We start from the raw sequence: 13762 nt of genomic DNA on the forward strand, positions 1-13762 counted from the left end.
ATGTTCTCTCTTAGGTGTGGCTGGCACTTTGATCTCAGGTGAAGAGCTGGGTGTGAGTGCGAAAGGAGAACAGGGTTATTTTACTGCATTTCTCTTCAATATTCTGGGAGAAATATCCACCAGCTTTTCTAGCTTTTTTTCTCTCTTTCTCTTCTAATAATCTCCATGTGGGCTTTTCAGTTTCCTGTATTATTTCTAAAACTGCTTTTGTTCAATGTGACTTGTTCCTATTTTCATAACTGTGAGTAAAGTGCCTTTTAACGTGGGTATACTTGGTATTTGAGTTTCATAGTAAATTGTCTTTTTTTCCTTCTCTCTCTCATCTTTTTCTTTGTAAACGATTCTTACTTATTTTTTGGCATTAAAGCTTAGCAGAGAATTAAAAGTATTTTGAAGGCTTCAAATAAAAGCTATGATGAGAGCATTGCCATTTTTATTACGTCAATTATACATCAAGGATTTAAACATTGATGAGATTAAGATTTCAGAATTTAAATGATGACCCTGTTGATCCTATGGAATGAAGAGCTATGATTTTAAGGATTTCCTTGTTTAAATATTTCGCGATATTATTTGTGTTGTATGGTACAGTTGAAGGAAGGGCTTAAGTTATGTAAATATAAATAAAATGGTGTTTTACAAACTGTCTAATAGTAATCTCTCTACTCTTGACCAGATTAGGAAGAAACAGCAAGAAGTAGTGGGCTTTTTGGAAGCTAATAAAATCGATTTTAAGGAGTTCGATATTGCTGGAGATGAAGACAATCGGAAGTGGATGAGAGAGAACGTTCCTGGAGAGAAGAAACCTCAAAATGGGATTCCTCTGCCCCCACAGATATTCAACGAAGAGCAGTACTGTGGGGTGAGGTTTGGTTTTTTGGAAAAGTCTTCTGCATGTGTGTTTATCAGAAGTCATTTAAAGCAGATCGATTTCGATGCAGCATTTGAATTTTTTGATCTATTTCTACCATTCAGTACCTGGATGGTAGATCCATGGTGAAGGATCAATAATAGTTAAGACTTACAAAATGATGGAAACAATAAAATAATGATTCAGAAGTTCTTGGGATTCTTTTAGCTTCCTTATTTTGTTTTGAAGAATTGAGGTCACTTGTTCAAGCAAAATACACATTTAGTTGGAAAGAAATTCTGGTCAACCTTGCAGGGTACACATACATGCTCCCACAGGGACACTGGGTATGTTTTCAATTTTGTAAAGAATAATTTGCAAAAGTGGAGTTTGGTGTAAGTGTATCTAAACAGTTTAAAAACTGGTCTGGACACCCTTCCTCCTTGTGAGGACACAGCAAGTAGATGGCCATTTATCAACCAAGAAGGGGGCTCACCAGACACTGAATCTGCTGCTGCCTTGATCTTGGACTTCCAGAACTCTGAGAAATGAATAGCTGTTGTTCATAAACCACCCAAACACAAAAAACAAAATCTGTTCTGGACATTTCATCATAATAACAATTTTATTTTATACATTTAGTAGTCCATTTTACCATAAAATAACTTTTTCCTCAGAGTTTATAGATTCTGCTTAGTAAATCAAATTGTTGAAAGGAAACATTTAAAAACTCAAAGGGCTTTGGAGCATGAAACTGGAGTTATCTTAGGGGTCCTCTAAATCTTCTAGGCCGTTTTTCAGACGCAGCAATCAGGGTTCTGGAAGGCAGAGGGAATCAATGGCCCAGAGCGGACTACTTCTTTTTTTCTAATTAATTAATTAATTTTTGGCTGCATTGGGTCTTCATTGCTGCGCGTGGGCTTTCTCTAGTTGTGGTGAGCTGCTGTGCATGGGCTTCTCATTGCAGTGGCTTCTCTTGTTGCAGATCACGGGCTCTAGGTGCGCAGGCTTCAGTAGTTGTGGCTCGCGGGCTCTAGAGGGCAGGCTCAGTAGTTGTGGTGCATGGGCTTAGTTGTTCCGTGGCATGTGGGATCTTCCTGGACCAGGGCTCAAACACATGTCCCCTGCATTGGCAGGTGGATTCTTAACCACTGTGCCATCAGGGAAGTCCCAGAGCTGACTACTTCTGAAGGCTAGAGCCTGGTGTAGGAATCTTCACTCACCTCTTCTCTTCTTGCTGCACAAAACTGTTGGTCCTTTAGCTTAGCTTCTCTTTACTGTTACGTTTCTCACCTAAAGCAGGTGTCATCAAACTATAGCCAGAGGGCCAAGGCCTGCAGCTGCCTGTTTTGGTAAAATTTTGTTGGACACATCTGCACTAATTCACTTACCTAGTGCCTATAGCTAATTTTGCATGATGGCAGAGTTGAGCAGTTGCAACAGAGACCATATGACCCACAAAGCCAGAAATATTTATGATCTGCCCATTTACAGAAAAGCTTTCGGGCCTTTTATTTGAATCATGAATTGTTTCATTGTTGGGGGTTTGCATTAGTTTCCTAGGGCTGATGTAACAAAACACCACAAACCTGGTGGTTCTTATGGACTGTGTGTTTGTGTCCCCCCCAAATTCATATGTTGAAGTCCTAATGCCCAATGTGATGGTGTTTGGAGATGGGGCCTTTGGGAGGTGATTAGGGTTAGATGAGGTGCTGAGGGTGGGGTCCTCATGATGGGATTAGTGCCCTTACAGGAAGAGGAAGAGAGAGAGAGAACGGTTTCTCTTCACCATGTGAACAAACAGCCAGGGGCAACTCTCTGTAAGCCAGGAAGAGAGCAGAACCCAACTATGCTGCACCCAGGATGCATTTCTGATATTTAAGCCACCCAGTCTATCGTATTTTGTCATGGCAGCCCGAGATATTACAGTGTCTTAAAATAACAAAAATTTATTCTCTCACAGTTCTGGAGGCCAAAGTTTGAAATCAAGGTGTCAATAGTGTTGGTTTCTTCTGTAGGCTCTGAGGGAAAATCTGTTCCCTGCCTTTCTCCTGGCTTCTGGTGGCTGACAACAATCTCTGGCATCCTTTGGCTTGTTGACATATTATGCCCATCTCTGCCTCTATCTTTACATGGTCTTCTTGCAGGTCTCTTTGTGTCTTCACATGGCCTTCTTTTTTTAAAATAAATAAATAAATAAATAATTTATTTTTGGCTGTGTTGGGTCTTCCTTGCTGTGCACGGGCTTTCTCAAGTTGCAGCGAGTGGGGCTATTCTTTGTGGCAGGGCTTCTCATTGTGGTGGCTTCTCTTCTTGCAGAGCACAGGCTCTAGGTGTGTGGGTTTCGGTAGTTTTGGCACATGGGTTCAGTAGTTGTGGCTAACAGGTTCTAGAGTGCAGGCTCAGTAGTTGTGGCTCAGGGGCTTAGTTGCTCTGCAGCATGTGAGATCTTCCCAGGCCAGGGCTCAAACCCGTGTCCCCTGCACTGGCAGGTGGATTCTTAACCACTGCGCCATCAGGGAAGTCCCCACATGGCCTTCTTATAAGGACAAAAATTCATTGGAATAGGGTCCATCCTAGTACAACACAGCCTCATCATAAGTAACTACCTCTGTAAATACCTTTATCTCCAAATGAGGTCACTTTCTGAGGTCCTGGGTGGACATGACTTTATAGGGGACAGTACAGGCTGTGTGAATTTACATGGCTGTGTTAGGATTCCTCAGAGGCTTAGCTCAAAGTCCTGTGAATGTGGGAGTGTCTTCAAACAGTCTTAATGTGGCAAGCAGTTATTTAGTGGAACATATGGTCCAGTCCAGCTCTCCTGGGATTGAAGTTGGAGCTTCCCAGGGTGTAGAGAGCACTTGCTCTGTGAGGAAAAGTCCCTCCCCTGCACCCCACACTCCTCTCCCCACCCAGTCCAGACCTCCTGGCCTCCAGACGTCCCTCAACCCTGAGCTGAATTTTTTTTTTTTTTTTTGCGGTACACAGGCCTCTCACTGTGTGGCCTCTCACGTTGCAGAACACAGGCTCCGGACGCGCAGGCTCAGCAGCCATGGCTCACGGGCCTAGCTGCTCCGTGGCATGTGGGATCTTCCCGGACCGGGGCATGATCCCGTGTCCCCTGCATCGGCAGGCGGACTCTCAACCACTGTGCCACCAGGGAAGCCCTGAATATTTTTTTTTTGAATTTGACCTTATGTTTGTTTGTTTATTTATTTATTTATTTATATTTTTGGCTGCATTGGGTCCCTGTTGCTGCACGTGGGCTTTCTCTAGTTGTGGTGAGCCAGGGCTACTCTTGGTTGTGGTGGGCGGGCTTCTCATTGCGGTAGCTTCTCTTGTTGTGGAGCGCGGGTTCTAGGCGCAGGGGCTTCAGTAGTTGTGGCATGCAGGGTTCAGTAGTTGTGGCTCATGGGCTCTAGAGCGCAGGCTCAGTAGTTGTGGTGCACGGGCTTAGTTGCTCTGTGGCATGTGGGATCTTCCCGGACCAGGGCTCTAACCTGTGTCCCCTGCATTGTCAGGCAGATTCTTAACCAGTGCACCACCAGGGAAATCCCTGAGCTGAATTTTTAAGAACTGCAACTCTTCTTGGATAAAGAAAGGGAGAATAAGTTTTTTCGGGGGAGGTAGTGGTGATGAGCAATTTTTATTTTTCATAAAATTTTTTAACAATTGAAAAATTGATAGATGTGCACACGGAAAAATTAAAATGCTTCCAAAGTTGCCTGCAGTGAAGATTCTCCTCCCTCCCATTTCATCCCCCTCTAGTTCCTTCCTCTCAGGTGGGCCAGCTTCATGGATCTGCCATCTGGGAAGTCACACAAGACCCCGCTCAAGAGAGCTCTCAGCTTGGTTTCACGCTCTACTGCTGCTGTCTTGAAATTCACAATGATTTTTGAACCAGGGAAGCATTGTTTTTATTTTGCACCGGGACCTGCAAATTATGTAACCGGTCCTGCTCTGGACCAACCAATGCTGGCAATTTCTTGTTTGGCCTTCCAGGAATTTTCTATGTGCATTAACAATTGCATATCACTTAAAAGAGGGGGTGTACTCTATACACTTTGTTCTTTTCACTTAATAACCACATCTCAGAGATCATTGCATAGCTGCACATACTCTTTTTTTAAAAACAGTTTCATTTTATATTGGAGTATAGTTGATTAACAATGTTGTGTTAGTTTCAGGTGTACAGCAAAGTGATTCAGTTATACATATACATGTATCTATTCTTTTTCAAATTCTTTTCCCGTTTAGGTTACTGCAGAATATTGAGCAGAGTTCCCTGTGCTATACAGTAGGTCCCTGTTGGTTATCCGTTTTTGTTTTTTTAAATTAATTAATTTTTTGGCTGCGTTGGGTCTTCATTGCTGCAGGCTTTCTCTAGTTGCGGCGAGCGGGGGCTACTCTTGGTTGCGGTGTGTGGGCTTCTCATTGCGATGGCTTCTCTTGTTGTGGAGCGCGGGCTCTAGGCGTGTGGGCTTCAGTAGTTGTGGCACGCGGGCTTCAGTAGTTGTGGCTCGTGGGCTCTAGAGCACAGGCTCAGTAGTTGTGGCGCACGGGCTTAGTTGCTCCGCGGCATGTGGGATCTTCCCGGACCAGGGCTCGAACCGTTGTCCCCTGCATTGGCAGGTGGATTCTTAACCACTGAGCCACCAGGGAAGTCCCTGGTTATCCGTTTTAAATATAGCAGCGTGTACATGTCAACCCCAAACTCCCAATCTATCCCTCCCCCCTATCCTTCCCACCTGGTAACCATAAGTTCATTCTCTAGGGCTGTGAGTTTGTTTCTATTTTGTCAATAAGTTCATTTGTATCAGTTTTTAAGATTCCAAATATAAGTGATAGCATATGATATTTGTCTTTCTCTGTCTGACTTACTTCACTTAGTATGATAATCTCCAGGTCTATCCATGTTGCTGCAAATGGCACTATTTCTTTTTTTTTTTTAATCCCTTCCTCCCTGTCCCCTTTGGTAACCATAAGTTTGTTTTTTATGTCTTTGAGTCTATTTCTGTTTATAAATAAGTTCATTTATATCATTTTAAATTTTTAAATTTTATTATTTATTGATTGATCGATTCAGTATTTGTCATTTTTCAAATGGCATTATTTCATTCTTTTTAATGGCTGAGTAATATTCCATTGTATATGTGTACCCCATCTTCTTTATCTATTCATCTGTCAGTGGACATTTAGGTTGCTTCCATGTCTTGGCTACTGTAAACTGTGCTGCAATGAACATTGGGGTGCATGTATCTTTTCAAGCCATGTGTTTCTCCAGATATATGCCCAGAAATGGGATTGCTGGATCATATACTGTTTATTTTAATGGCTGCACAACATTCCATTGGATGTGACATAATTTATTGGCACAGTCCTCTAATGGGGAACATTCAGGTTGTTTCCAGTCTTTCTCAGCTACAAACGATGCTGCAGGAAACCTCTTTATGGGTACAGTGCTTTGTATTCAGTCTGAGTATATGTATAGGATAAATTCCTAGAAGGTGTGCTGACTTACAGCATATACGCTTCTCACCCTTCAATAGATACTAAACCTGGACTGTAGTTGCACCAATTTGCATTTTCAAATGTAATTTGAGTGTGGCTGTTTCCCTGTGACTTTGACAACACTCTATATGCATACTTTTGGATCTTTGCCAATCTAAGTGAAAAATGTGTTCTTATTGCTTTGACTTGGATTTCTGTCTTAATGGGTGAGGCTGAACATCTTTTTCTCTGTTTATAAGCTCTCTGTGTTTTTTTCTATGACTTACTATTTTTCTATTTGGTTCCAGGTAACGTTTACTGGTTTGTAAGAGTCTTTACTTTTGAAGGAAAGTAGCCCTGTCACTACCATGTTGCAAATATTTTCCCATGTTTCTTATTTGTCTCTTGACTTTTTAAAGTGATTTTTTTGGAATGCAGGACTTAAATTTTTTTTGTGCAGACAGATCTATTAACCTTTTTTTTAAAAAATGGTTCCTGTCTCGTTTAGAAAATTGTTCTGCACTCTAAAATCATCAAAGGAATCATCTCATGTTTTCTTGTAGTACTTTTCCAGTGAAAGTAGGATTTAAAACCTCTTACTTTTGCTTATCTTAGCTGTCCTTTTCAATCAAGGCAAGTTACGATAGAAACAATATTGAAGCATTTTCTTTCAATCTATGTTAACTTCCAGGGTAAAAGTTCTGCAGTTATTTTCTGCTATAAAAATAAAACCTCAAAGGCATTTTTTATTCTGTTTTGCTGTGATCTAGCAATGCTTTTCATTTTAATTGTGGAAGAAGAAGAAAAGAATTCCCAAGTAAGAAAAAAGGCTTCTATTTTTAAGATGTATTTTCCTATTACAAGTATGGCTCTAATGAGTAAGCATACAAATTATTTTATGTTTAACTGTTTTTAATTCTTTTCAGTTCTGCCTTCAGAGAGGTATTAGACGTTTTTCTTACTAGCAACTTTGCTAAATTTGCTTTTCTGCAGTCTGTGGATATTCTTAACAAAAGTTCATTAATGAGGCAAAGGACTTTGTTTTCAGAAAGTAGGTAAAAATGACTATTTGTATTGTAGGTTCTGATTTTGAAAGGAGACTCAAAAGTTATGAAGGATATGTCAGGTTTAAAATGGCATAAATCTACTCAATATTCTGTAATAACCTATATGGGAAAAGAATCTGAAAAAAAATGGATAGATGTGTATGTATAACTGAATCACTTTGCTGCACACCTGAAACTAACACAACATTGTAAATCAACTATATTCCAATATAAAATAAAAATTAAATAAAAAAAGAAAGTGATAAACCTGCTTTAAAAAAATAAAATGGCATAAATCTGGATGGTCGATGTGTCTTTCCACACAATTGAAATGTGGACGGTCAGAATAATGCTACCATTTAAGTTGAATCACTGGACTCTGGATTCTTGAATGGTCACCTATATGCCGTACCTGATGACAGCAGCAGGGAGAGGGGACCTCAAGGGCAAGCAGTGGCTTTCTCTGCACCAGGGCAGTGAGAGGGCTGGATGTCACAGGTAGTTCTGAGTACCATCGTGTCCCTGCCAGCCTGAACCCCTGTTGCTCTGGGCAGAATAGATGAAGATGTTATCGTGAGGGCGTGGCAGACAACTGTTGCCTACAGAAAGGGCACACCACCGGGAAGCAGCACAGTGGAGGCCAGGTCACCCACCTGGCAAAAAAACATTAACAGGAAGTAGCCAACTTGTCTGTTGATGCCAAGTCGGAGTCTGTGCATTTTTGCCTAGGTGAGGGCTGGGGTGCCTGCCTGGGCCTGGACGCAGCAGCCAAAGGGGACCTTGACCATTCAGCTGAGAGGCAAGTTATCTGTGGGGACTCAGGACTGCAAGGGAGGACAGGATGCCCGTCCAATTAGGGCAGGGGGAGGGCGTTCTCAACACACTGATGTTACTGAACAGGGTATTTTATTTTATTTTTTAATTAAAATTTCTTTTTCAGTATGATCACAATTTTATTATATCTTTTTTTTTTTTTTTTTTTTTTTGTGCCGTACGCGGACCTCTCACTGTTGTAGCCTCTCCCGTTGCGGAGCACAGGCTCCGGACGCGCAGACTCAGCGGCCATGGCTCACGGGCCCAGCCGCTCTGCGGCATGTGGGATCTTCCCAGACCGGGCGTGAACCCGTGTCCCCTGCATCGGCAGGTGGACTCTCAGCCACTGCACCACCAGGGAAGCCCTCCTTGCCTTTAAAAAAAAAAAATTATTGAAGTATAACTTATTTACAATGTTGTGTTAATTTCTGCTATACAGCAAAGTGACTCAGTTATACATATATATTCTTTTCATATTCTTTTCCATTATAGTTTATCACAGGATATTGAATCTAGTTCCCTGTGCTCTACAGTAGGCCCTTGTCGTTTATCCATCCTCTGTATAATCGTTTGCATCTGCTAATCCCAGCCTCCCAGTCCTTCCCTCCCCCACCCCCTCCTCCTTGGCAACCACAAGTCTTGAACAAGCTATTTTATGTTATTAAAATTTTATTATGAAATGTGCCATAGGTGATAAAAAATATGTAGTTTCAAGAGGGATAATAAAAATGAACAACCATGTGCACACCATCGGTTTGAGTAGCGTGATATCTCCAGAAATTTAAAAGCACACTGCGTGCTTCTCCCTGATCGTGTCCAGCTCCTTTTGCACAAGAGGGAGCCAGGGTAGTGAATTTTGTGTTTACCGTTCCTTTCCTTTTCTCCCATCTCCCATGTATACACATCCAAGGAATACATTGTTTTGTTTTGCCTATTTTTGAGCTTTATATAAATGGACTCATACTATCTGTATTTTTTGAGTTGCTTCTTTCACCAACATATTTCAAAGATACAACCATGTTGATTGTTGTTGTTCCTAGTTTATTCATTTTCATTGCTTCAGAGTAGACACTGGTGTGTGTCTTAGTCTGTCTGAGCTGCTATAACAAAATGTCACAGACTTAGTGGCTTATGAACAAGAGAAATTTATTTCTCATAGTTCTGGAGGCTGGGGAATCCAAGATCAAGGTGTCAGCGTGGTTGAGTTCTGATAAGGGCCACCTGTTTCACAGCTAGCTGGTGCCTTCTTGCTTTGTCCTCACGTGATGGAAGGGATGAGGGAACTCTGGGGGATCTCCTCATAAAGGGCACTAATTCCATTCACGAGGGCTCCACCTTCATGACCTAGGTCATCACTCTCAGTATGTTTAGCTCTAACAGACAATACAAAGAGTTTTTTAAAGCTGAGCTGAGGGATGGTCACACTTTGAAACTAATGATGGCAGTGATTCCAGGAGAGGGAAGACAGATTCGGGGATGTTTGAAGCACTGGTGAGATCGTCCCCACATTTCCAGTCACTCTGAGAAGGTTTTTGTTGTTGTTTTGATCTGACCTTCCCTCTAGGTCCTGGGAGTCAGGACTGGGGTCAAGTGGAGTAGAACCTTTGCGAGTTGCACATTTTTACCACTTTTTTTTTGGTAAAATATATTTTTCAATTTTATGAAAAAAGATGGTGACAGTGGCTGACAATTTAAAAATATTTTCCTCCTTAACAAAATAATCCATCAACTCTATTTCAACCCCTCTCCCATTTAAAAAATGTTCTAAACCATCTGCTCTGGCTCCCTGTGGCAGCTCAGGGTAGGCCCCACAGGAGGCATCTTTAACTGTGGCTGTTAGTAAAGAGATTGCATAGCTCTTCATGTTTGTGTGTCCTCTTCTGTATATATTTAGAACACTTTTCTATTGAGTTTTTGCCTTTTCCTTATGATGGAAAAAGGACAAGCATTTTATATATATATATATATATATATACACACACACACATAATTAAGAAGAGCATAAAAAATGTGAAGTCCCTCCAAAAGAATCTAACAAGAGATGTCTGGAGAAAATTTAAATGTTACGGAAGACTTAAATAAATGATGCTAGAGAATATATCCTTGGGTTGACCATCTCTATAAAAAGGTAGTATCTTAAAGATCCTAATTCTTCCCAAATTGATCTATAGATCCAATACTTTTTCAATCAAAATCCAAGAAAGAATTTTTATAGAACCAAGCAAGATAATTTACCTAAAATGAACAAGGAAAGGTCTAAGAATAGCAAGAAGCAGCAGAAAATAAGCAAGTCTCATTATAAAGCTCTGATCATGAAGACAGTGTGATATTGAAGGATAAATAGACAGGTAGACCTAATGTCCGGAAATAGAGTCCCACACAATACACAACTGGTTAAGACAGTGCTGGCATGGCAGATAGATGGGGAAAGAATGGACTTTTTAATAAATGTGGATGAAACAATTAGATGAAATAACTGGTGATTTAAAAAAATTAAAATAATTATTAAAAAATTTACCCTTATTTCTTTTTTAAAAATTGAGATGTAATTGACATATAACATTATATTAGTTTTAGGTGTGCAACACAATGATTTGATATATGTATATACTGCAAAATGATTACCACAATACATTTCATTAACATCTATCACTTCATATAGTTACCATTTTTTCCTTGTGATGAGAACTTATATAATCTAGTCTCTTAGCAACTTTCAATTTTTTTTTCAGTTTTTTTTGTCTTATTGATTCTTACTGATCTCTATCTATATACATCTCTATCTATATATAATTTTTTTCCTATTTGCTAAATCTCTGCTCATCTTTATTTTTTCCTTCCATACTCTTTGGTTTCTTTTTTCCCCCAACATTAATGCTTGACTCACTACTTTTAAAGCTTTTTTCTTTTCTAATGTAGGTATTTAAGGCTATAAATTGCCCTCTGTGTACTTCTTTAGCTCATTCCATGTATTTTGATATGCAATATTTTCATTGTTGTTTCTAAAACATTTGTAGTCCATAATATGATTTCTTTTTTGACCCATGCATTGAGATTTGGATATATTTGGAGTAACTTCTATTATTTTGTTGTGTACTTTTTATTTTTCCAACTTTTGCAGTTTCTTTCTTTTTTTTATCTTTTCTTGACTTTATTTTGACTAAAGTCTTTTTTCCTAATTATATTTCTCCGTTTACTTAATATAAGCTATCTGTTCTCTTAGTGGTTACTTTAGTTATTTTAACAACCATACTTAATTTAAATTAGGTAAGATTGTATCTTTACTTTAACCCTAATCACCCTTTCCCTATTTACATGTGTTTGGTTATTTTAGTATTTTAATTTGTTGGCCATTATACCACCTCACAACATTTCTACTTGTTGTTTTTATAGTCAAGGTTTGTTTAGATTTAGATTTGCTCACATATTTATTAATATCTTTGCTCATTATTTCTTCTTGCATCTTAGATAATCCACCTGGAATCATTTTCCTTCTGCCTAATGCATCCTATAAGAGTTTCTTTAAGTGAGGGTCTGTTGGTGGTAAATCCTCTAAATTTTTTTTGTTTAAAACAGACATTTTTCCAGACAAGTGTCTTTATTTCACTCATGTATGAAAAATAGTTTCACTAAGTCTAGAATTCTGAGTCAAGGGTTATTTTTTTTGTAAGCATGTTGAAATTATTTTACTTTCTTCTGACTTCTGCATTGCTATTGAGAAGCCAGTTGTCAATCCAATGCCATACTTTGCAGGGGAAACGTTTTCCTTATCCCCTCCCTTATACCCCTCCCTCCATGGGCTGCATTATAATCTTTCTCTAGGATGTGTCTAGATTTTGTGGTTTTTTTTTTTTTTTTTTTTTTTTTTGCCACATGGCAGTGAAAGCGCCAAGTCCTAACCACTGGACCACCAGGGAATTCCCTAGAGTTCTTCTTATTTATCCAGTTTAGGATTATTTTTGGGCTTCCTGAGTCTAAGGATTGGTATCTTCAGCAAGTCTAGAAGATTATTAGCCATATATGTTTGAGTATGGCTTTCCCCCATTGTCTCTGTTAGCTTCTCCTATAAGATGTGTGTTAGACCTTCTCATTCTGTCTTCCTATAATAATATTTCTTCCATATTTTTCATCCTTTTCCCCCCCTCTCCAGATAATGTCTTTGGTTGAATCTCCCAGTTAGCTAAATTGTTTTCTTCTGATGTGGTCTAATTAGCTATTTAATCCACATTTTCATTGTTAGGAGGACTTTCTGGTTCTTTCCAAATTTGCTTAATTGTTCTTTCTAGTTTATTTCTTGTGTTTTCAAGCTTTTCTTTCATTTCTTTATGTATATTAAATATAGATATTTGATATTTTCTGCCTGATAATTCCAGTGTCTGATTCTCCTTTCCATTATTTCTGCTGGCTTTCACACATGGTATATTTTTATTTCCTTATTTATTTTGTGATTTTTGACTCTGAATTGCTCATTAAAAAAAATGCTATTTTCAGTTACTCTTTGAGGCTGGAATTTGTTCCTGCTAGTTTCCTGGGAGATCTATAAAAGTTAGAACCCTTTTAACTTGATTTCCTTTGAAGATTTTCTGGACAACACATGTCGTGGGAATTTGGATCAAAAACTCTCATGAATTTTGGCTTGTAGTTATAAATTCTCAGAGAATGTTTTCTCTTTCACTGAGCACCAAAGTTGAATCAGGGAAGTTTTCTTCCATTCTATTTTTCATGGCAAAGTTTTTTCTCATTTATATTTACATTGAGGGTAGAGCCCTCAGTGGGGTTCTGGTTTGTGTGTCTGTGTATATATGTATATATGTGCATGTATGTGTGTATCTATGTATATGTGTGTATGCATGTGCATATGTATGTGTCTGTACGTGTATCTATACATCTATGTATATACGTGTATATATGCGTTTATATGTGCACATGTATATGTATGTGTCTATATGTGCAAATGTATATCTCTGTGTGTGTATGTATGTGTGTGTATTTTTATGTGTGTGTGTTTTATAGAACTCCCCACCTTAAGGAGGCCCAGGCTTTATCCACTTGCCTCTTTTCTCTCTGTGGCATCAGAGTGGAAGATAAAGATTTCCTGGTTTTGTAAGAAACTCTCAACGTGGATGGTGGCCTTGTTGTGTGCTTATTCTTAGGATTCTTGATCTCACTTGGCTATACTTTTTTTTTTTTTTCCGGTACCAGCTTAGCAATGAATTTATACTTTTTTTCTTAACCTGGCTTAAAAATTTCTTTTTCGAGATGGTGTTTTAGGGCATCTAATCTGCCACACTAACGTAACTGGAAGTTGAAAAACCATTTCATACTCATTATTTTCTATATCTATTTGTTAACATCAAGTAAAAAATATGAACAAACTGTTCTTCAGTCCTCTGAAATTCTGAAGAAGCTATATGGACTTAAGTTGAAGCAAAACACAATCTGTTCAATTATAAGGAAACTTATCTTGACTTGAAAGCTTCTAGAGTTGACAACTAGAGATCGTCAGATATTTATCTATGGAATTTTAAGAAACTGGCATAAATTTACTTTATTACCTTTT

The 13762-nt window shown here is 39.0% G+C and overlaps 1 protein-coding gene across 4 annotated transcripts in view; it reads left to right on the top strand.

The window, feature by feature from the left end:
* The window catches only part of SH3BGR (SH3 domain binding glutamate rich protein), a 74273-nt gene that overhangs the window by 17745 nt on the left and 42766 nt on the right, over nt 1–13762 (top strand). For all 4 annotated transcript variants that reach the window (XM_073804520.1, XM_073804519.1, XM_073804521.1 and 1 more), the window contains exon 2: nt 677–862. In XM_073804520.1, coding sequence (XP_073660621.1) covers nt 677–862 — 186 coding nt within the window. The remainder of the gene's footprint in view (nt 1–676; nt 863–13762) is intronic.

This window comes from Tursiops truncatus, chromosome 4 (genome assembly GCF_011762595.2).
Source record: "Tursiops truncatus isolate mTurTru1 chromosome 4, mTurTru1.mat.Y, whole genome shotgun sequence".
NCBI classification, from domain to species: domain Eukaryota; kingdom Metazoa; phylum Chordata; class Mammalia; order Artiodactyla; family Delphinidae; genus Tursiops; species Tursiops truncatus.